General features: G+C 40.3%; 3 protein-coding genes and 1 long non-coding RNA gene across 4 annotated transcripts; 1 reads left to right on the top strand and 3 right to left on the bottom strand.

Moving 5' to 3' along the window:
* Positions 1-2,958: 2,958 nt before the first annotated feature.
* LOC111610816 (complement C1q tumor necrosis factor-related protein 3-like) lies at positions 2,959-6,169 on the bottom strand. The gene is made up of 3 exons (XM_023345770.1): positions 5,848-6,169; positions 5,625-5,762; positions 2,959-4,121 (listed from the first exon to the last, which is right to left on the bottom strand). Exons 1-3 carry the CDS (start codon positions 6,125-6,127, stop codon positions 3,841-3,843), a joined length of 699 nt encoding a protein of 232 aa, XP_023201538.1. The 5' UTR covers positions 6,128-6,169; the 3' UTR covers positions 2,959-3,840.
* Positions 6,170-7,781: 1,612 nt separating this feature from the next.
* Positions 7,782-8,801, top strand: LOC111610817. Its single transcript, XR_002753788.1, has 2 exons — positions 7,782-7,844; positions 8,383-8,801. It is a non-coding gene; the product is annotated as an uncharacterized LOC111610817 (long non-coding RNA).
* Positions 8,802-12,873: 4,072 nt separating this feature from the next.
* On the bottom strand, positions 12,874-14,212 carry LOC111610807 (collagen alpha-1(VIII) chain-like). Its single transcript, XM_023345753.1, has 3 exons — positions 13,962-14,212; positions 13,743-13,871; positions 12,874-13,242 (listed from the first exon to the last, which is right to left on the bottom strand). Exons 1-3 carry the CDS (start codon positions 14,173-14,175, stop codon positions 12,962-12,964), a joined length of 624 nt encoding a protein of 207 aa, XP_023201521.1. The 5' UTR covers positions 14,176-14,212; the 3' UTR covers positions 12,874-12,961.
* A 6,421-nt stretch (positions 14,213-20,633) lies between these two features.
* On the bottom strand, positions 20,634-21,972 carry LOC102220396 (collagen alpha-1(VIII) chain-like). Its single transcript, XM_005816039.2, has 3 exons — positions 21,722-21,972; positions 21,503-21,631; positions 20,634-21,002 (listed from the first exon to the last, which is right to left on the bottom strand). The coding sequence occupies exons 1-3, from the start codon at positions 21,933-21,935 to the stop codon at positions 20,722-20,724; spliced, it is 624 nt and encodes a 207-aa protein (XP_005816096.1). The 5' UTR covers positions 21,936-21,972; the 3' UTR covers positions 20,634-20,721.
* Between the last annotated feature and the right edge of the window lie 667 nt (positions 21,973-22,639).

The raw sequence follows: 22,639 nt of genomic DNA, 5'->3' as shown, positions 1-22,639 counted from the left end.
ATATGTACGGAGGAGAATTGTCAGGTCAAGAATCTGAGATATTCCTTGAAAAATGATGTCGACTTAAATCAGTAAAACTTCGAGATAATTTGCCTTTCAAGTCTTCATCTCAGGTGAAATGGAGACGCTGTTGTAGGAAACCAAAAAAGGCTCTACAAAGTATTTACTACAGGGTGTTTTTTGGTACCAGCATTTTATTTGACTTTTATTTTAGGAACATTTAGGAAACCATGCATCGTTTGCCAAATGTTTTAGTTCTCTCCCTGGTGGTACCAACAACCTTTAGGTCTTCTAACGAGCCATCATTTGAGGCAGGTGCGTTAAACCAGGGAGAGAACTAAAACATGCAGGCTGCCGGCCCTCCAGAACCGACTTTGGACACCCCTGGCCTAAACAATCAATCCTCCAGCTGCAGCTGATCCAGGATGCTGCTGCTGGTGTTCTCACTAAAACCAGGGAATACATTAAAGATCTGCTGTTGTTGTACCAACCTTCCACACCTCTCAGGTCTTCTGGTTCCGGTTCTCCTCTGCATCCCCAGAACCAGAACCAAAAATGGTTGAAGCAGCATTCAGCTTCTATGCACCAAGAATCTGGAACAAACTTCCACAAAACTGCAAAACAGCCGAAACACATTGATCAACATATTTCGGTGGTGACATTTGACAAAATGTAATGTCTATTGCATCTTTCATAATTGCTGACAATATATTTTGTCACTATAAAGCACTTTGAACCGTCTTGTTGCTGAAAATGTTCCGCACAAATAAACTTGACTTCAGGATTCTTGAGTGACTGAGAGTGTGGAACTGTTGACCTTCTGTTTTCTCAACCTTTGTTTAAAATGTCAGAATTGTGACGGAGAATCAGAGGTGAAGAATAATTGTAAACAGGCAGGGCCTGCAGAGACCTATGGAGGGGCCAGGACTCAAATTTAAAAAAGGGGCACATTGAACAAAATCACCGTTCAACAACACAGCAACAACCCATATTAATCAAGAATCTAATTGGATCCTATTATATCGTTGCCATCATGTGGAGACAATGCAAAGCAAATCTAGTCTCTATTTTCCCCAACAGGTATAAAGTTTCTGTTTCTGCTGCTGACAGTCCTGGAGGGCTGAGCTGATCTAAGACTGTAGCTGTTAAACAGACCAGATGAGGGAAGGTCAAAGGTTATGAAGTTATGAAATAAGAACATTTGCTGCAATTTTAATAATTAAGCCCTAATAATATCTATTTAACCTCTAGAACAACCTGGCTGCAGAATGATTTATAGATCAAAAAAGCTCAAAGGGGTTAAAACTATATAAGGTTTTGATTTTAGTATCTCTGAGATCTAGAATTATAAGACTGAGATATCAAGGCACAGAAAACTCAGTAGCTGGTGGTGGGGCCATTCAGACATTCAGGGGCCTCCAGACATTCAGGGGCCCCTAGAAATGGTTTAATTGTAACAGAGATCGTAGATCTAAACCTGTAGCATCATTTATAGAGAATAACAATGTTATTAAATTTTATTTAATGCATAAATAGTACATTTAGGATTTAATTAGGACGTTTACTTTGTAAAAGTTTAAAGAATCATCTTGATAGTTGGATTGTTGTGTTACCATGGCTACAATATGGTGTAATCTTTGTGTTTGAATTGGGTTTGTTCACAAATACATCACAGCAAATAACCAATAATCAGTGATTGATTTTAAACTGGGCCAATAAACCTGGTCTCCCTCTCACAGATTCACCTGATCGATATTTAAACATGTTAGTGATGCTGAGGTTCTTAGTAGGACGGGTTTCAGGGGGTAGAGGGGGGTTCTGTCTAAGGCCCCATATTACCTTGGGCCGGCCCTGGAGGAACAGCTGCTGCAACGCACATCTCTGGAATCTACCTGGAATCCACCTGGAATCTACCTGGAATCCCCTGGCGGCCCCTGTCAGTCCCCCGATGCTTTGGAGACATTTTGATTCATTTCATTGTCTCATGTTTGGCTTTTTGCTGTGGTTCTAATTATTGCTACAATATTTTCTCTGATGTTTATTTTGTGACTCTAAATGGGCCGAATCTTCCTTTAACACTTGAGGTTCTGCAGTAACTTCTATTTACAGCCGTGAACCTCTAGTCCAGATCCAGTCAGCAGCGACTTTAAACAGCCTGGTAGAAACGTTAAGGAGAAGCAGAGAAAACAGAGAGCAGGTGGTACCAGGTGGTACCAGGTGGTACCAGGTGGTACCGGGGCTTTGATCTGCGTCGCGACTCGCGGTGACAGTCGGTACCGTGTCTTATATCAGGATGTCTGATATAAAGACAGACATTCTTTCTATCAGTCGGTGGACCGACTAAAGCTGCCTGTAGTGAACCGGGCCTTTAGCAGAATGATGAAGTTAAAGTCAGAAGTTTCTCTGGATCTGCAGCATTTCTGTTTTTAGGTGTGAGGCGGGTTTTTTACTGCTATTGCAAGGACGATTATAAAAATATAAATAGAAACAGTTTTTCTAACATCAGACCTACGTTTTTATTCACAAACCATGTATGAAAAAATATTCTTGCCCATAATTTGATAGAGGACACAGATCTGCCTCCTCCTCCTCACCATGGACCCGGAGTCTGAACAACATGGAGGCTCTGAGAGTCATTAATAGACTGAGGGCAGAAAGACTAGTTTATTTTTACTAAATTATTATATTTAGCTAAATATTATTGCTGAGGGGCACAAACAGGCCTTCTGACATACAGATTAAAAATAAAAAAAAACCAACTCAAAAAGGGCAATAGGGGCATCAAGGATAAAAAGGGCAGGGGCTCAAGCCCCCCTCACCCCACCTTCCCCTCTGCACGTGCCTGTAAACATTAGTGGTTTATTGCAGAAATTACTCCAAGGTCATTCTTCATCGGGTACAATTTGAATTCTGGATTCATTCCCACTTGTGTTTACACAATAAATGACTCGAGGGCTGTTAACAGTAAATTTAGTTTGGAGACAAGAAATTTATTAAAAAGCTTATACGTTGAGCGTATAGTAGCGTATGTTACATGCTCGTACTTTGCTTCCGCCTCCTGATTGTTTATTTTTGTTTTATTGTTGGCACCTTTGACGGTTCACCGGTGGGGGGCGGGGCTTAGCCAGCCCAGGTGTTTTAGTTGGGCTGGTGGCGCACCTGAAAAATGATGAGTGATGGTGGCGTCTGAAAAGCTGCGGTAGCAGCGGAGTTCGACAAAGAAAAATTGATTAAAACGCTGCGGGAAGGCTCTGGGAAAAGAGTACCTTCACCTCGGGACGGATCCACCCAGAGGGGAGCGTCGGAAGTTTTGGCCGGGAGGAAGTTTATCTTCGTTTGTTTGGATTTGTTTATTTATTTTCTTTTGTTTTGAAAACCGGCTGGACGCTAGGAATTCAAGCACCGGGGAAGTTACACGCCTGCCAAGACCAACCACCATTGAAATCACCAGAGGTGCGGATGTTTTAAGGAAAAGAGAAAAGAAAACTCTATATATATATATATATATATATATATATATATCTACATATTTAAAGACAAAGAAAACATAAAAACTATTAAACAAAACGCCTGACGTATGAAGAATCGCGAGGGCTGGCCTTCTCCATGGATGAGTTCTGGATTGAGGAACGTAACCTACGGATTGGACGTTTAAGGTAAGCCCCACCACACTGTGTGTTCCGTCAGGTGCCCTTTTGTTTCTTTTTCTCGGTTTCTTTTGGTTGGAAAACATTACGCACTTAATGTTGCGGCCCCTCTTCCCCGTAATCTGTATAAAGGAACTAAGAACGAGCCAGGGTGAGGGTAGCGGGTCGTAACACGTAGCATATATAGTTTATTTCAGAGTTGACGCAGAAGAACACCACTGAAGGTGGTGATTTGTTCGTTCTGCCAGACGTGACTGTTCGCATGCATCCGCACGTACACTTGGTCTCCTTGTTGCAGTTGCAGCAAAGCTGCATTGCCTCCATTATCAGCCACATCATGTGATGTTTTGTGGTCATAGGTTGTCACAACTTCCTCGTTGTTCTTCATCAGGGATAGATTGACAACTTGTGTTCCAACAGCATGATAAAAGAAGGTGAAGTAGTATATGCCTGGAACTGGTGCAGCGAAGATACCTGGGGAAAAACAAGATTTAGGTTTAATAAATATTATAAAACACGATTCAGTCTTTTTATTTAAGGAGGTTACTCATTTGCGTTGACTTTGGAGAGGCTGCTGACTAGCATGCATAGGCTGTTGACCAAATGGATTGCTGTCCATTAGCACAGATAAGCTAGCATTAGCCTTGGATATGCTCTTAGTCTCAGTCTTAATAGTGCGTTCACATCAGATGCACTTTCAGCATCAGACGTGTCCGGTTTACATTCAAAGTTTATGTGGTGACTCACATAAACGTGAGTCACGGACCGTCACGGTGCCTTTTGAGCTTCTAGCGCCGCGTGATTTGAAGATTCGGAGCGTTTGATGCATCAAGCGCGTCCATCACATCTGACAAATAGGCTGGCAAAAAAAACCAAGGGCTAGAGCCACTTTGACACGTCAGACACGCAGGTAGCTTTATACATTTGTCTCTTTTAATCAGATTGAATTGCATGTTTTTTTTTATATTGTTGTTATAAAGTTAACAGGAAACCCTCTTATTTGTTTAACAATAGATATTGTTAACTAATGTTAAGAAAAATGATTATTTTAGTGTTTAATACAGATAATCTACGACATGTGTAACAGTTATGTATAATACTCTTATTTGGAACAGGTCTCGTCTGAGATGCGATAAGCAGACAGAGCAGGGCCTTTTCCTCCCCCGCTGACACCACAGCAATAAAATTTAAATTCCAATGGGAGAAGGGACTTCGGAGGTGTCTGTGAAATCTCATCTTAGGACGTTTGGCGCCAGGGATCTTCCGTATCAGGCAGCGATGGGCACGAAGTGGTCCGCCCTCTTACTTAGATAAAAACCAGACACCTTTGCCATAATGAGGGGAGTTTCCGGGGTTCTCTGGTGGGCCGAAACGGGTCCCTGATTGGTCAGACAACGGAGCGCCTTCTTTGCATATATTAAATAGGGAAACGCCTCTTTAGTTAAAATTCCAGGTCAGCACCGGAGAGTCTCGGAGTTTTTTCATCTTTTTCTCCACGTGGGCGCCTTTGTCTGTCTTATGTGTTTTGTGTGTCTGTTTCCCCTATTGTGTGTTCTTTATTTTTATGAGAAAATGCATATCTCTGTTCCTCTGCAGCTTTGTTGTTCATTGCTTTGTATGAGATTAAACTCTGTGATCTGTGACGTCAACGCGCTTTGTTGTTTCGTTTTAGCAGCACGCGGTCGCTGCACGTCCACGGAGAACGTCACTCGTCGATCCCGGGCAAGAATAAAGAGGAAAAGAGCCAAACGTTTTGTCCAAAGCTAGCATTAAATGATCCTCTTTTTTAATACTAACTACATTCTGGTTGTTGTTTATTGGTTTATTGCCCTTTGGCTTGACTGAGTCGTAACAATATTGTGTTATAATTCTTGGACATCCGCAGTAGGAGAGTTCATGAACTCCTACCCTAGTGACTCTTGATACTACAGGTATTCAAATATAGAAATGTATGATTTAAATAATAGAATGACCCACCTGTGTGCTGATTGTAGGCATTGCCCACATTGATTATTAGTTTTCTGTAGATTATGGTTGTGTCTGTGTTGAAGGGTCCAATGTGTCCATTGCTTCCACTGCCACCAATTGCAGCACTAAATGCTATGTTGGTTGCATCTAAAAAAAAAAAAGTATAAATATATTTGTAAACTTTTCATTTGTTTAGTAATATGTTTTTAAAATGTCCAAAAACAGACTTTACCTTTCTTCTTCAGTTCTAGAACCTGGTTTTCAGTCTCCTTCTGCCTCGTTTCCATGACTTCTTGTTTCTCTTTCAGCTTTGTTTCCAAGGCTTCACTTTTCTCTTTCAGATTTGTTTCCACAGTTTCTAGTTTAGCTTTCATGGCTCCAAACTCTTTGAGGAACTTACACATATCAGGAAAGCATGACCCGATTTCAGTAGCGACTTCTGTTTGAGGTAAAACATTCTGGCCCAAAGTTAAACCACAGAAACACACTAACAACCACACACTGAAAGTCATCCTGGTTCTGTATGCTGTCTCTATTATTCTAATTGACTCGATCCTGTTTGCTGTTTTTATAAAGCTTCAGGATTAATGATTAACTGCCGGGAAAACATGCTGTGAATGCTCAGTTTACTTTATCAGTGCTTTTGCGATGTTGAAATATTTCTTGAAAATCAATGTTGGCACTAACGGAGTTGGCAGACATAGAGATGCTCATATAAATTTCATTCAAAGTGACAATCATAATAATGAGGAAAATTATATACTTTAGATTCTTGTGAACACAGAGCCTGAATGACAAAAAACCTTTTAATCGTTTCTGTGTGAACACGTCTTTAGTGAGTCGCTGCATCTTGTGAAGATAACACTTCAAGGGATTACTCTGATACAGGGAAGAAGTAAGTATAGCTTAGTTTCACTAGAAGATAGACAAACACAAGCTTAGGTTTTGATACAACACAGTGGAATTTAGTTGACAGCCTGGAACGACAGAGACGTGTGTTGACTGCGATTGGTGCAAAAACCAGAGCTTTATTTTCCTTTGGTATGATGTTAGGTTTTCATTTTCCCATTTGCCACATTCCAATGATGGGGCGATTTTTCAAAAGGTTGCTGTGGTTGGCATCGTCAGCCTCACATGGTTGAATTTAGATGTGTTGAACAAGGGAGACATTTAAATGTTGCAGAAAACTGGCCCTGAATACCTGAGCTGGAGGACTCCTGCTCCAGACAGAACACCTTAGATTCTCCATGGGGCTCCGGTCAACATGTCCAGTAACATCATGGTCATTGAATCGGGTCTTGATACATTTGGCATCACAAGAGAAAAGTTCAAATTCCAGCTGGAACAAACATCAGGAAACATTTTCATGTGAAAAGAAAACTTTGGACCACTGAGCAACAACCTAGTTATTGGAACCAGATGAGACATTTCTGACAACGCCTGTCTGATTCTAACAATGTCCTAGCATTTAAAAAAGTCCCTCTTCAGCATGTCTTAACCACCATGCTTCTCTATGATGCCGTTTACAAGAGTTTGTTGGAGCGTTGGACTGAGATGATGAGTCGTAGCGAGACTGTGTGTGAAATTATCATTGACATCACCTCACACCACTTAATGCTTTAGACATTTTATTATTGATGTTTTCTATCACAACACTTTCAGTGCAATTGTATTTAATTTAATTCAACTCAAACTTTATTGACAGACTGAAGTCCACAGTTGTCTAACTGTGGACTTTAAGTCAATTTAATATGTATTATGTAGTAGGCAAAGTGTGGCCCAGGGGCCATTTGTGGACCTTGAAATTATTTTTGGGCTGCACAGTGGCGCAGTTGGTAGCACTGTTGCCTTGCAGCAAGAAGGTCCTGGGTTCGATTCCCGGCCAGGGTCTTTCTGCATGGAGTTTGCATGTTCTCCCTGTGCATGCGTGGGTTCTCTCCGGGTACTCCGGCTTCCTCCCACAGTCCAAAAACATGACTGTTAGGTTAATTGGTCTATCTAAATTCTCCCTAGGGGTGTGTGTGTGTGTGAATGGTTGTTTGTCCTGTATGTCTTTGTGTTGCCCTGCAACAGACTGGCGACCTGTCCAGGGTGAACCCCGCCTCCCGCCTGGAACGTAGCTGGAGATAGGCACCAGCAACCCTCCCGACCCCATTAGGGACAAAGGGTGAACAGAAAATGGATGGATGGAAATTATTTTTTCTGTCCCTGACCACAAGGCAACAAATGGTAAGAATTTGGTCAACAAAACAGAAATTGTTTGATTTTCTTTCAATAAGGTAACAGTTCTTAGCCATTGAATTAGAAGGTGTGTCCAAACTTTTGGTCTGTACTGTATACATACAGTATATATATATATATATATATATAGATATATATATGTATATATATATATATATATTTTTTTACAGTGTATTTTTTGCAGTCTCATTTAAAGCCACACAAATGTTTCACCTGATTTTACTCCCGGTTCCCAGCAGGGGAGAGTCTGTGCTGCTCTGCAATAGGCGCGTTCAGCCAACAGCATAAAAATCTGTTAGTGTGAGAGGGGTGAAGGCTGCAGGGGTTGAAACATCAGCTGCAACCACAAACAAACATGTTTGATTTTTTTTGTTTTATCTGGATAGATTGAACAGGTCACTGACCAACCCACCTTCCTCTCCACCCTTTCCCGCACTTGTTGTTGAGAGTCGATGAGGAAAAAAAAGAAAAAAAGCATGGCAGCAACTGTTAACTGATTTTTTTCTCTTTTTTTATATGTTTGAAGAACGAGTATCTCACTGAAAGAGCAGAGCTGCAATGGAAGAATTGAAATGTAAAATATGTACGGAGGAGAATTGTCAGGTCAAGAATCTGTGATCATCCTTGAAAAATGATGTCGACTTAAATCAGTAAAGCTTCGAGGTAATTTGCCTTTCAAGTCTTCATCTCAGGTGAAATGGAGACGCTGTTGTAGGAAACCAAAAAAGGCTCTACAAAGTATTTACTACAGGGTGTTTTTTGGTACCAGCATTTTATTTGACTTTTATTTTAGGAACATTTAGGAAACCATGCATCGTTTGCCAAATGTATCCTCAACTTTCATTTGGCCAGTCAGCTAAAACGTACATTGAAGTTCATCTTTGTAATGTCACTACATGTGAAACAGCTCAATGCCTTTTCAAGCTACCACATAAATGATGTACATCAAACTTTGTTGTGCATTCACAAGGAATAGCAGGTATATATTTGATTAAAACTCAGGACCACTGCATCACGAGTTTACAACAGGCTACAAGGAATCTCAAGAGCATTTTTTGGAAAGGTCACGTTAGATCAATGGTTGCTGCATTCCCGTAAGCCCTCTGGTAGAGTCAAGGTCAAGGAAACGGAACAGTAAATAGAGACTTTTGGACAGTATCAGCAGTTTTTGTTGACTTGGTCTTGGTTACATTTCATGTATTTATCAATTGACTGTTAAATTTTAACAATCTGTATTGATCATTTAATCTGATCACACAGTATCCTCGGATTTTTCGGAAATCCGAGGATAAGACAACAAGCCTGCTTGTAAACCTGTTGACCGAGGGCAACGCACGCCGTTGTCGTTTACATTAGCCGAGCCGCTGCTAAATGAGGCAGAGTGCTACCTAGCATGGTGTGTGTTTACTTCACACACATAAGTGGCGGAGACTTCTAAAGAAAATGGTTGGATTTAGGAAAGGAGAAGAAAATGTAATAATTCATCATTCATCAAATTTATCATTTTCTAATCAAAGAGCTTGTGGTTTTAGCCCACATCCCAAAACTCACTGTGCCCAGTCCTCACACAGCAGTCAGCTCCAACTTCAGTCAGAACCACCATCTCCATGTCCAGAATGCTAACAAAGAGAAAACCTGACAGGCTAATCTCCTCACAGTCAGGTAAAAGACTGAGAATCTGCTTCACACTGTTGAGGAAAAGGCAACAGGCTTTCATTTGTGACTGGTGAAAATATGCAGGTGAATATTTTGTAAATTAATACTTGGGTAACATGATGATAGGCAGCAGTACATTTCCTCATTCCCACACTGTCAGAACTATTTGATGTTTTTGTTGCAGTTGCAACTTGTCAACACAAGAGGGCGTAGAAATGCTGCTTGTCACTTTCTCCAGACCCATTTACCTCTGGTTCAATGGTGCTCTAGTGAGATGAGACAGGACAGAGTCAAACAGTGTTTTGATTATTATTATTATTATTATTATTATTATTATTATTACATGGATTATTCTTAATGAAACAATATTGTGGTTTTGGAAGACCCCAGGAACATTGTTCTCACTAAAACTAGGAAATAAATTCAAGCTGTTACAATATGAAAGAGGTTAGAGCTTAAGTAGGAAGTTGATATGCAGAAAGTGTTTAAAGTTTTATTATCAATGGAAATGTTTACTAAGCAAAGAAAAAAAATGAACTGAAGTTATCAACTTTGGACCTTAAGAGGAAAGATCTAGAGTCAGGACACAGCTTCAGTTATTACAGCTAGAAACCAGAGACCAGGGTCAAAATTGGGTAGTAGTGATGGACTCTGGCCTGAACCTTCAGAGTCACATAAGGACAGTAACAAAATCGGCCTTCTATCACCCGAAGAACATCTCCAGCATTAGAGGAAAGATCTAAAGAAACTCATCCACGTGTTTCTCATCAGTCGCATTGATTACTGCCACACAGCTTTGCCTAAACAATCAATCCTCCAGCTGCAGCTGATCCAGGATGCTGCTGCTGGTGTTCTCACTAAAACCAGGGAATATATTAAAGATCTGCTGTTGTTGTACCAACCTTCCACACCTCTCAGGTCTTCTGGTTCCGGTTCTGCTCTGCATCCCCAGAACCAGAACCAAAAATGGTTGAAGCAGCATTCAGCTTCTATGCACCAAGAATCTGGAACAAACGTCCACAAAACTGCAAAACTGCCGAAACACATTGATCAACATATTTCGGTGGTGACATTTGACAAAATGTAATGTCTATTGCATCTTTCATAATTGCTGACAATATATTTTGTCACTATAAAGCACTTTGAACCGTCTTGTTGCTGAAAATGTTCCGCACAAATAAACTTGACTTCAGGATTCTTGAGTGACTGAGAGTGTGGAACTGTTGACCTTCTGTTTTCTCAACCTTTGTTTAAAATGTCAGAATTGTGACGGAGAATCAGAGGTGAAGAATAATTGTAAACAGGCAGGGCCTGCAGAGACCTATGGAGGGGCCAGGACTCAAATTTAAAAAAGGGGCACATTGAACAAAATCACCGTTCAACAACACAGCAACAACCCATATTAATCAAGAATCTAATTGGATCCTATTATATCGTTGCCATCATGTGGAGACAATGCAAAGCAAATCTAGTCTCTATTTTCCCCAACAGGTATAAAGTTTCTGTTTCTGCTGCTGACAGTCCTGGAGGGCTGAGCTGATCTGAGACTGTAGCTGTTAAACAGGCCAGAGGAGAGAAGGTCAAAGGTTATGAAGTTATGAAATAAGCAAATTTGCTGCAATTTTAATAATCAAGCCCTAATAATATCTATTTAACCTCTAGAACAACCTGGCTGCAGAATGATTTATAGATCAAAAAAGCTCAAAGGGGTTAAAACTATATAGTGTGTTGATGTTAGTATCTCTGAGATCTAGATTTATAAGACTGAGATATCAAGGCACAGAAAACTCAGTAGCTGGTGGTGGGGCCATTCAGGGGCCTCCAGACATTCAGGGGCCCCTAGAAATGGTTTAATTGTAACAGAGACCATAGATCTAAACCTGTAGCATAATTTATAGAGAATAACAATGTTATTAAATTTTATTTAATGCATAAATAGTACATTTAGGATTTAATTAGGACGTTTACTTTGTAAAAGTTTAAAGAATCATCTTGCTAGTTTTATTGCTGTGTTACCATGGCTACAATATGATGTAATCTTTGTGTTTGAATTGGGTTTGTTCACAAATACATCACAGCAAATAACCAATAATCAGTGATTGATTTTAAACTGGGCCAATAAACCTGGTCTCCCTCTCACAGATTCACCTGATCGATATTTAAACATGTTAGTGATGCTGAGGTTCTTAGTAGGACGGGTTTCAGGGGGTAGAGGGGGGTTCTGTCTAAGGCCCCATATTACCTTGGGCCGGCCCTGGAGGAACAGCTGCTGCAATGCGCATCTCTGGAATCTACCTGGAATCCACCTGGAATCTACCTGGAATCCCCTGGCGGCCCCTGTCAGTCCCCCGATGCTTTGGAGACATTTTGATTCATTTCATTGTCTCATGTTTGGCTTTTTGCTGCGGTTCTAATTATTGCTACAATATTTTCTCTGATGTTTATTTTGTGACTCTAAATGGGCCGAATCTTCCTTTAACACTTGAGGTTCTGCAGTAACTTCTATTTACAGCCGTGAACCTCTAGTCCAGATCCAGTCAGCAGCGGCTTTAAACAGCCTGGTAGAAACGTTAAGGAGAAGCAGAGAAAACAGAGAGCAGGTGGTACCAGGTGGTACCAGGTGGTACCAGGTGGTACCGGGGCTTTGATCTGCGTCGCGACTCGCGGTGACAGTCGGTACCGTGTCTTATATCAGGATGTCTGATATAAAGACAGACATTCTTTCTATCAGTCGGTGGACCGACTAAAGCTGCCTGTAGTGAACCGGGCCTTTAGCAGAATGATGAAGTTAAAGTCAGAAGTTTCTCTGGATCTGCAGCATTTCTGTTTTTAGGTGTGAGGCGGGTTTTTTACTGCTATTGCAAGGACGATTATAAAAATATAAATAGAAACAGTTTTTCTAACATCAGACCTACGTTTTTATTCACAAACCAGTGTATGAAAAAATATTCTTGCCCATAATTTGATAGAGGACACAGATCTGCCTCCTCCTGCTCACCTTGGACCCGGAGTCTGAACAACATGGAGGCTCTGAGAGTCATTAATAGACTGAGGGCAGAAAGACTAGTTTATTTTTACTATTATTGCTGAGGGGCACAAACAGGCCTTCTGACATACAGATTAAAAATAAAAAATAAAAATACACATTTTTTGAAAAAAAAAAAATCAAAAAGGGCAATAGGGGCATCAAGGATAAAAAGGGCAGGGGCTCAAGCCCCCCTCACCCCACCTTCCCCTCTGCATGTGCCTGTAAACATTAGTGGTTTATTGCAGAAATTATTCCAAGGTCATTCTTCATCGGGTACAATTTGAATTCTGGATTCATTCCCACTTGTGCTTACACAATAAATGACTCGAGGGCTGTTAACAGTAAATTTAGTTTGGAGACAAGAAATTTATTAAAAAGCTTATACGTTAAGCGTATAGTAGCGTAGCATATATAGTTTATTTCAGAGTGGACGCAGAAGAACACCACTGAAGGTGGTGAGGTAATCATTCTGCCAGACGTGACAGTTTGCAGGCATCCGCACGTACACTTGGTCTCCTTGTTGCAGTTGCAGGAAAGCTGCATTGCCTCCATTATCAGCCCCATCATGTGATGTTTGGTGGTCAGAGGTTGTCACAACTGCCTCGTTGTTCTTCATCAGGGATAGACTGGCAACTTGTGATCCTCCGGCATGATAAAAGAAGGTGAAGTAGTATATGCCTGGAACTGGTGCACCGAAGATACCTGGGGAAAAACAAGATTTAGGTTTAATAAATATTATAAAACACGATTCAGTCTTTTTATTTAAGGAGGTTACTCATTGCGTTGACTTTGGAGAGGCTGCTGACTAGCATGCATAGGCTGTTGACCAAATGGATTGCTGTCCATTAGCACAGATAGGCTAGCATTAGCCTTGGATATGCTCTTACTCTCAGTCTTAATAGTGCGTTCACATCAAATGCGCTTTGATCATCAGACGTGTCCGGTTTACATTCAAAGTTTATGTGGTGACTCACATAAACTTGAGTTACGGTTCATCACGGTGCATTTTGAGCTTCTAGCGCGGCGTGATTTGAAGATTTTGGAGCGTTTGATGCATCAAGCGCTCCAAAATCATAGCAATATTGTGTTTTAAAGTCTTGGACATCCGCAGTAGGAGAGTTCGTAAACTCCTACCCTAGTGACTCTGATACTACAGGTATTCAAATATAGAAATGTATGATTTAAATAATATAATGACCCACCTGTGTGCTGATTGTAGGCATTGCCCACATTGATTATTAGTCTTCTGTAGATTATGGTTGTGTCTGTGTTGAAGGGTCCAATGCTTCCACTGCCACCAGTTGCAGCACTAAATGCTATGTTGGATGCATCTAAAATAAAACAAAAAGTATAAAAATATCTGTAAACCTTTCATTTGTTTAGTAATATATGTTTTTAAAATGTCCAAGAACAGACTTTACCTTTCTTCCTCAGTACTAGAACTTGGTTTTCAGTCTCCGTCTGCCTCGTTTCCATGACTTCTTGTTTCTCTTTCATGGCTCCAAACTCTTTGAGGAACTTACACATGTCAGGAAAGCATGACCCGGTTTCAGAAGCGACTTCTGTTTGAGGTAAACCTTCCTGGCCCAAAGTTAAACCACAGAAACACACTAACAACCACACACTGAAAGTCATCCTGGTTCTGTATGCTGTCTCTATTATTCTAATTGACTCGATCCTGTTTGCTGCTTTTATAAAGCTTCAGGATTAATGATTAACTGCCGGGAAAACATGCTGTGAATGCTCCGTTTACTTTATCAGTGCTTTTGCGATGTTGAAATATTTCTTGAAAATCAATGTTGGCACTAACGGAGTTGGCAGACATAGAGATGCTCATATAAATTTCATTCAAAGTGAAAATCATAATAATGAGGAAAATTATATACTTCAGATTCTTGTGAACACAGAGCCTGAATGACAAAAAACCTTTTAATCGTTTCTGTGTGAACACGTCTTTAGTGAGTCGCTGCATCTTGTGAAGATAACACTTCAAGGGATTACTCTGATACAGGGAAGAAGTAAGTATAGCTTAGTTTCACTAGAAGATAGACAAACACAAGCTTAGGTTTTGAAACAACACAGTGGAATTTAGTTGACAGCCTGGAACGACAGAGACGTGTGTTGACTGTGATTGGTGCAAAAACCAGAGCTTTATTTTCCTTTGGTATGATGTTAGGTTTTCATTTTCCCATTTGCCACATTCCAATGATGGGGCGATTTTTCAAAAGGTTGCTGTGGTTGGCATCGTCAGCCTCACATGGTTGAATTTAGATGTGTTGAACAAGGGAGACATTTAAATGTTGCAGAAAACCGGCCCTGAATACCTGAGCTGGAGGACTCCTGCTCCAGACACAACACCTTAGATTCTCCATGGGGCTCCGGTCAACATGTCCAGTAACATCATGGTCATTGAATCGGGTCTTGATACATTTGGCATCACAAGAGAAAAGTTCAAATTCCAGCTGGAACAAACATCAGGAAACATTTTCATGTGAAAAGAAAACTTTGGACCACTGAGCAACAACCTAGTTATTGGAACCAGATGAGACATTTCTGACAACGCCTGTCTGATTCTAACAATGTCCTAGCATTTAAAAAAGTCCCTCTTCAGCATGTCTTAACCACCATGCTTCTCTATGATGCCGTTTACAAGAGTTTGTTGGAGCGTTGGACTGAGATGATGAGTCGTAGCGAGACTGTGTGTGAAATTATCATTGACATCACCTCACACCACTTAATGCTTTAGACATTTTATTATTGATGTTTTCTATCACAACACTTTCAGTGCAATTGTATTTAATTTAATTCAACTCAAACTTTATTGACAGACTGAAGTCCACAGTTAGACATCTTGGAAAAACAAAATGTTCCTAGAGAGACTTGTATTTAAAAGGAACATTAAAAAAGGAAGACAAGTCAGGCATCTCTAAAACTATCATGAAACTATGTAAAAGAAGTAGCAATTTAAAAAAACAATTAAACATGTATTATGTAGTAGGCAAAGTGTGGCCCAGGGGCCATTTGTGGACCTTGAAATTATTTTTTCTGTCCCTGACCACAAGGCAAGAATGGTAAGAATTTGGTCAACAAAACAGAAATTGTTTGATTTTCTTTCAATAAGGTGACAGTTCTTAGCCATTGAATTAGAAGGTGTGTCCAAACTTTTGGTCTGTACTGTATACACACAGTGTATATATATATATATTTTTTTTTACAGTGTATTTTTTGCAGCCTCATTTAAAGCCACACAAATGTTTCACCTGATTTTACTCCCGGTTCCCAGCAGGGGAGAGTCTGTGCTGCTCTGCAATAGGCGCGTTCAGCCAACAGCATAAAAATCTGTTAGTGTGAGAGGGGTGAAGGCTGCAGGGGTTGAAACATCAGCTGCAACCACAAACAAACATCTTTGATTTTTTTTGTTTTATCTGGATAGATTGAACAGGTCACTGACCAACCCACCTTCCTCTCCACCCTTTCCCGCACTTGTTGTTGAGTCAATGAAAAAAGAAAAAAAGCATGGCAGCAACTGTTAACTGATTTTTTTCTCTTTTTTTTATATGTTTGAAGAAGGAGGATCTCACTGAAAGAGCAGAGCTGCAATGGAAGAATTGAAATGTAAAATATGTACGGAGGAGAATTGTCAGGTCAAGAATCTGTGATCATCCTTGAAAAATGATGTCGACTTAAATCAGTAAAGCTTCGAGGTAATTTGCCTTTCAAGTCTTCATCTCAGGTGAAATGGAGACGCTGTTGTAGGAAACCAAAAAAGGCTCTACAAAGTATTTACTACAGGGTGTTTTTTGGTACCAGCATTTTATTTGACTTTTATTTTAGGAACATTTAGGAAACCATGCATCGTTTGCCAAATGTATCCTCAACTTTCATTTGGCCAGTCAGCTAAAACGTACATTGAAGTTCATCTTTGTAATGTCACTACATGTGAAACAGCTCAATGCCTTTTCAAGCTACCACATAGATGATGTACATCAAACTTTGTTGTGCATTCACAAGGAATAGCAGGTATATATTTGATTAAAACTCAGGACCACTGCATCACGAGTTTACAACAGGCTACAAGGAATCTCAAGAGCATTTTTTGGAAAGGTCACGTTAGATCAATGGTTGCTGCATTCCCGTAAGCCCTCTGGTAGAGTCAAGGTCAAGGAAACGGAACAGTAAATAGAGACTTTTGGACAGTATCAGCAGTTTTTGTTGACTTGGTCTTGGTTACATTTCATGTATTTATCAATCGACTGTTAAATTTTAACAATCTGTATTGATCATTTAATCTGATCACACAGTATCCTCGGATTTTTCGGAAATCCGAGGATAAGACAACAAGCCTGCTTGTAAACCTGTTGACCGAGGGCAACGCACGCCGTTGTCGTTTACATTAGCCGAGCCGCTGCTAAATGAGGCAGAGTGCTACCTAGCATGGTGTGTGTTTACTTCACACACATAAGTGGCGGAGACTTCTAAAGAAAATGGTTGGATTTAGGAAAGGAGAAGAAAATGTAATAATTCATCATTCATCAAATTTATCATTTTCTAAACAAAGAGCTTGTGGTTTTAGCCCACATCCCAAAACTCACTGTGCCCAGTCCTCACACAGCAGTCAGCTCCAACTTCAGTCAGAACCACCATCTCCATGTCCAGAATGCTAACAAAGAGAAAACCTGACAGGCTAATCTCCTCACAGTCGGGTAAAAGACTGAGAATCTGCTTCACACTGTTGAGGAAAAGGCAACAGGCTTTCATTTGTGACTGGTGAAAATATGCAGGTGAATATTTTGTAAATTAATACTTGGGTAACATGATGATAGGCAGCAGTACATTTCCTCATTCCCACACTGTCAGAACTATTTGATGTTTTTGTTGCAGTTGCAACTTGTCAACACAAGAGGGCGTAGAAATGCTGCTTGTCACTTTCTCCAGACCCATTTACCTCTGGTTCAATGGTGCTCTAGTGAGATGAGACAGGACAGAGTCAAACAGTGTTTTGATTATTATTATTATTATTATTATTATTATTATTATTATTATTATTATTATTATTATTATTATTATTATTATTACATGGATTATTCTTAATGAAACAATATTGTGGTTTTGGAAGACCCCAGGAACATTGTTCTCACTAAAACTAGGAAATAAATTCAAGCTGTTACAATATGAAAGAGGTTAGAGCTTAAGTAGGAAGTTGATATGCAGAAAGTGTTTAAAGTTTTATTATCAATGGAAATGTTTACTAAGCAAAGAAAAAAATGAACTGAAGTTATCAACTTTGGACCTTAAGAGGAAAGATCTAGAGTCAGGACACAGCTTCAGTTATTACAGCTAGAAACCAGAGACCAGGGTCAAAATTGGGTAGTAGTGATGGACTCTGGCCTGAACCTTCAAAGTCACATAAAGACAGTAACAAAATCGGCCTTCTATCACCCGAAGAACATCTCCAGCATTAGAGGAAAGATCTAAAGAAACTCATCCACGTGTTTCTCATCAGTCGCATTGATTACTGCCACACAGCTTTGCCTAAACAATCAATCCTCCAGCTGCAGCTGATCCAGGATGCTGCTGCTGGTGTTCTCACTAAAACCAGGGAATACATTAAAGATCTGCTGTTGTTGTACCAACCTTCCACACCTCTCAGGTCTTCTGGTTCCGGTTCTGCTCTGCATCCCCAGAACCAGAACCAAAAATGGTTGAAGCAGCATTCAGCTTCTATGCACCAAGAATCTGGAACAAACGTCCACAAAACTGCAAAACTGCCGAAACACATTGATCAACATATTTCGGTGGTGACATTTGACAAAATGTAATGTCTATTGCATCTTTCATAATTGCTGACAATATATTTTGTCACTATAAAGCACTTTGAACCGTCTTGTTGCTGAAAATGTTCCGCACAAATAAACTTGACTTCAGGATTCTTGAGTGACTGAGAGTGTGGAACTGTTGACCTTCTGTTTTCTCAACCTTTGTTTAAAATGTCAGAATTGTGACGGAGAATCAGAGGTGAAGAATAATTGTAAACAGGCAGGGCCTGCAGAGACCTATGGAGGGGCCAGGACTCAAATTTAAAAAAGGGGCACATTGAACAAAATCACCGTTCAACAACACAGCAACAACCCATATTAATCAAGAATCTAATTGGATCCTATTATATCGTTGCCATCATGTGGAGACAATGCAAAGCAAATCTAGTCTCTATTTTCCCCAACAGGTATAAAGTTTCTGTTTCTGCTGCTGACAGTCCTGGAGGGCTGAGCTGATCTGAGACTGTAGCTGTTAAACAGGCCAGAGGAGAGAAGGTCAAAGGTTATGAAGTTATGAAATAAGCAAATTTGCTGCAATTTTAATAATCAAGCCCTAATAATATCTATTTAACCTCTAGAACAACCTGGCTGCAGAATGATTTATAGATCAAAAAAGCTCAAAGGGGTTAAAACTATATAGTGTGTTGATGTTAGTATCTCTGAGATCTAGATTTATAAGACTGAGATATCAAGGCACAGAAAACTCAGTAGCTGGTGGTGGGGCCATTCAGGGGCCTCCAGACATTCAGGGGCCCCTAGAAATGGTTTAATTGTAACAGAGACCATAGATCTAAACCTGTAGCATAATTTATAGAGAATAACAATGTTATTAAATTTTATTTAATGCATAAATAGTACATTTAGGATTTAATTAGGACGTTTACTTTGTAAAAGTTTAAAGAATCATCTTGCTAGTTTTATTGCTGTGTTACCATGGCTACAATATGATGTAATCTTTGTGTTTGAATTGGGTTTGTTCACAAATACATCACAGCAAATAACCAATAATCAGTGATTGATTTTAAACTGGGCCAATAAACCTGGTCTCCCTCTCACAGATTCACCTGATCGATATTTAAACATGTTAGTGATGCTGAGGTTCTTAGTAGGACGGGTTTCAGGGGGTAGAGGGGGGTTCTGTCTAAGGCCCCATATTACCTTGGGCCGGCCCTGGAGGAACAGCTGCTGCAATGCGCATCTCTGGAATCTACCTGGAATCCACCTGGAATCTACCTGGAATCCCCTGGCGGCCCCTGTCAGTCCCCCGATGCTTTGGAGACATTTTGATTCATTTCATTGTCTCATGTTTGGCTTTTTGCTGCGGTTCTAATTATTGCTACAATATTTTCTCTGATGTTTATTTTGTGACTCTAAATGGGCCGAATCTTCCTTTAACACTTGAGGTTCTGCAGTAACTTCTATTTACAGCCGTGAACCTCTAGTCCAGATCCAGTCAGCAGCGGCTTTAAACAGCCTGGTAGAAACGTTAAGGAGAAGCAGAGAAAACAGAGAGCAGGTGGTACCAGGTGGTACCAGGTGGTACCAGGTGGTACCGGGGCTTTGATCTGCGTCGCGACTCGCGGTGACAGTCGGTACCGTGTCTTATATCAGGATGTCTGATATAAAGACAGACATTCTTTCTATCAGTCGGTGGACCGACTAAAGCTGCCTGTAGTGAACCGGGCCTTTAGCAGAATGATGAAGTTAAAGTCAGAAGTTTCTCTGGATCTGCAGCATTTCTGTTTTTAGGTGTGAGGCGGGTTTTTTACTGCTATTGCAAGGACGATTATAAAAATATAAATAGAAACAGTTTTTCTAACATCAGACCTACGTTTTTATTCACAAACCAGTGTATGAAAAAATATTCTTGCCCATAATTTGATAGAGGACACAGATCTGCCTCCTCCTGCTCACCTTGGACCCGGAGTCTGAACAACATGGAGGCTCTGAGAGTCATTAATAGACTGAGGGCAGAAAGACTAGTTTATTTTTACTATTATTGCTGAGGGGCACAAACAGGCCTTCTGACATACAGATTAAAAATAAAAAATAAAAATACACATTTTTTGAAAAAAAAAAAATCAAAAAGGGCAATAGGGGCATCAAGGATAAAAAGGGCAGGGGCTCAAGCCCCCCTCACCCCACCTTCCCCTCTGCATGTGCCTGTAAACATTAGTGGTTTATTGCAGAAATTATTCCAAGGTCATTCTTCATCGGGTACAATTTGAATTCTGGATTCATTCCCACTTGTGCTTACACAATAAATGACTCGAGGGCTGTTAACAGTAAATTTAGTTTGGAGACAAGAAATTTATTAAAAAGCTTATACGTTAAGCGTATAGTAGCGTAGCATATATAGTTTATTTCAGAGTGGACGCAGAAGAACACCACTGAAGGTGGTGAGGTAATCATTCTGCCAGACGTGACAGTTTGCAGGCATCCGCACGTACACTTGGTCTCCTTGTTGCAGTTGCAGGAAAGCTGCATTGCCTCCATTATCAGCCCCATCATGTGATGTTTGGTGGTCAGAGGTTGTCACAACTGCCTCGTTGTTCTTCATCAGGGATAGACTGGCAACTTGTGATCCTCCGGCATGATAAAAGAAGGTGAAGTAGTATATGCCTGGAACTGGTGCACCGAAGATACCTGGGGAAAAACAAGATTTAGGTTTAATAAATATTATAAAACACGATTCAGTCTTTTTATTTAAGGAGGTTACTCATTGCGTTGACTTTGGAGAGGCTGCTGACTAGCATGCATAGGCTGTTGACCAAATGGATTGCTGTCCATTAGCACAGATAGGCTAGCATTAGCCTTGGATATGCTCTTACTCTCAGTCTTAATAGTGCGTTCACATCAAATGCGCTTTGATCATCAGACGTGTCCGGTTTACATTCAAAGTTTATGTGGTGACTCACATAAACTTGAGTTACGGTTCATCACGGTGCATTTTGAGCTTCTAGCGCGGCGTGATTTGAAGATTTTGGAGCGTTTGATGCATCAAGCGCTCCAAAATCATAGCAATATTGTGTTTTAAAGTCTTGGACATCCGCAGTAGGAGAGTTCGTAAACTCCTACCCTAGTGACTCTGATACTACAGGTATTCAAATATAGAAATGTATGATTTAAATAATATAATGACCCACCTGTGTGCTGATTGTAGGCATTGCCCACATTGATTATTAGTCTTCTGTAGATTATGGTTGTGTCTGTGTTGAAGGGTCCAATGCTTCCACTGCCACCAGTTGCAGCACTAAATGCTATGTTGGATGCATCTAAAATAAAACAAAAAGTATAAAAATATCTGTAAACCTTTCATTTGTTTAGTAATATATGTTTTTAAAATGTCCAAGAACAGACTTTACCTTTCTTCCTCAGTACTAGAACTTGGTTTTCAGTCTCCGTCTGCCTCGTTTCCATGACTTCTTGTTTCTCTTTCATGGCTCCAAACTCTTTGAGGAACTTACACATGTCAGGAAAGCATGACCCGGTTTCAGAAGCGACTTCTGTTTGAGGTAAACCTTCCTGGCCCAAAGTTAAACCACAGAAACACACTAACAACCACACACTGAAAGTCATCCTGGTTCTGTATGCTGTCTCTATTATTCTAATTGACTCGATCCTGTTTGCTGCTTTTATAAAGCTTCAGGATTAATGATTAACTGCCGGGAAAACATGCTGTGAATGCTCCGTTTACTTTATCAGTGCTTTTGCGATGTTGAAATATTTCTTGAAAATCAATGTTGGCACTAATGGAGTTGGCAGACATAGAGATGCTCATATAAATTTCATTCAAAGTGAAAATCATAATAATGAGGAAAATTATATACTTCAGATTCTTGTGAACACAGAGCCTGAATGACAAAAAACCTTTTAATCGTTTCTGTGTGAACACGTCTTTAGTGAGTCGCTGCATCTTGTGAAGATAACACTTCAAGGGATTACTCTGATACAGGGAAGAAGTAAGTATAGCTTAGTTTCACTAGAAGATAGACAAACACAAGCTTAGGTTTTGAAACAACACAGTGGAATTTAGTTGACAGCCTGGAACGACAGAGACGTGTGTTGACTGTGATTGGTGCAAAAACCAGAGCTTTATTTTCCTTTGGTATGATGTTAGGTTTTCATTTTCCCATTTGCCACATTCCAATGATGGGGCGATTTTTCAAAAGGTTGCTGTGGTTGGCATCGTCAGCCTCACATGGTTGAATTTAGATGTGTTGAACAAGGGAGACATTTAAATGTTGCAGAAAACCGGCCCTGAATACCTGAGCTGGAGGACT

The sequence above is a fragment of the Xiphophorus maculatus genome, chromosome 14 (genome assembly GCF_002775205.1).
Source record: "Xiphophorus maculatus strain JP 163 A chromosome 14, X_maculatus-5.0-male, whole genome shotgun sequence".
Taxonomy (NCBI): Eukaryota; Metazoa; Chordata; class Actinopteri; order Cyprinodontiformes; family Poeciliidae; genus Xiphophorus; species Xiphophorus maculatus.
Note: the sequence above shows the minus strand (reverse complement) of the source record. Positions and strands in the feature narration are given on the sequence as shown.

Excerpts from the sequence above, each read along its gene's own strand:
- LOC111610816 (XM_023345770.1), bottom strand. The coding sequence starts at position 6,127 with ATGACTTTCAGTGTGTGGTTGTTAGTGTGTTTCTGTGGTTTAACTTTG. Across the intron at positions 5,763-5,847 it reads TCTAGAACTGAAGAAGAAAG|ATGCAACCAACATAGCATTT; the intron begins GTAAAGTCTGTT and ends TTTTTTTTTTAG. Across the intron at positions 4,122-5,624 it reads TGCCTACAATCAGCACACAG|GTATCTTCGCTGCACCAGTT; the intron begins GTGGGTCATTCT and ends GTTTTTCCCCAG.
- LOC111610807 (XM_023345753.1), bottom strand. The coding sequence starts at position 14,175 with ATGACTTTCAGTGTGTGGTTGTTAGTGTGTTTCTGTGGTTTAACTTTG. Across the intron at positions 13,872-13,961 it reads TCTAGTACTGAGGAAGAAAG|ATGCATCCAACATAGCATTT; the intron begins GTAAAGTCTGTT and ends GTTTTATTTTAG. Across the intron at positions 13,243-13,742 it reads TGCCTACAATCAGCACACAG|GTATCTTCGGTGCACCAGTT; the intron begins GTGGGTCATTAT and ends GTTTTTCCCCAG.
- LOC102220396 (XM_005816039.2), bottom strand. The coding sequence starts at position 21,935 with ATGACTTTCAGTGTGTGGTTGTTAGTGTGTTTCTGTGGTTTAACTTTG. Across the intron at positions 21,632-21,721 it reads TCTAGTACTGAGGAAGAAAG|ATGCATCCAACATAGCATTT; the intron begins GTAAAGTCTGTT and ends GTTTTATTTTAG. Across the intron at positions 21,003-21,502 it reads TGCCTACAATCAGCACACAG|GTATCTTCGGTGCACCAGTT; the intron begins GTGGGTCATTAT and ends GTTTTTCCCCAG.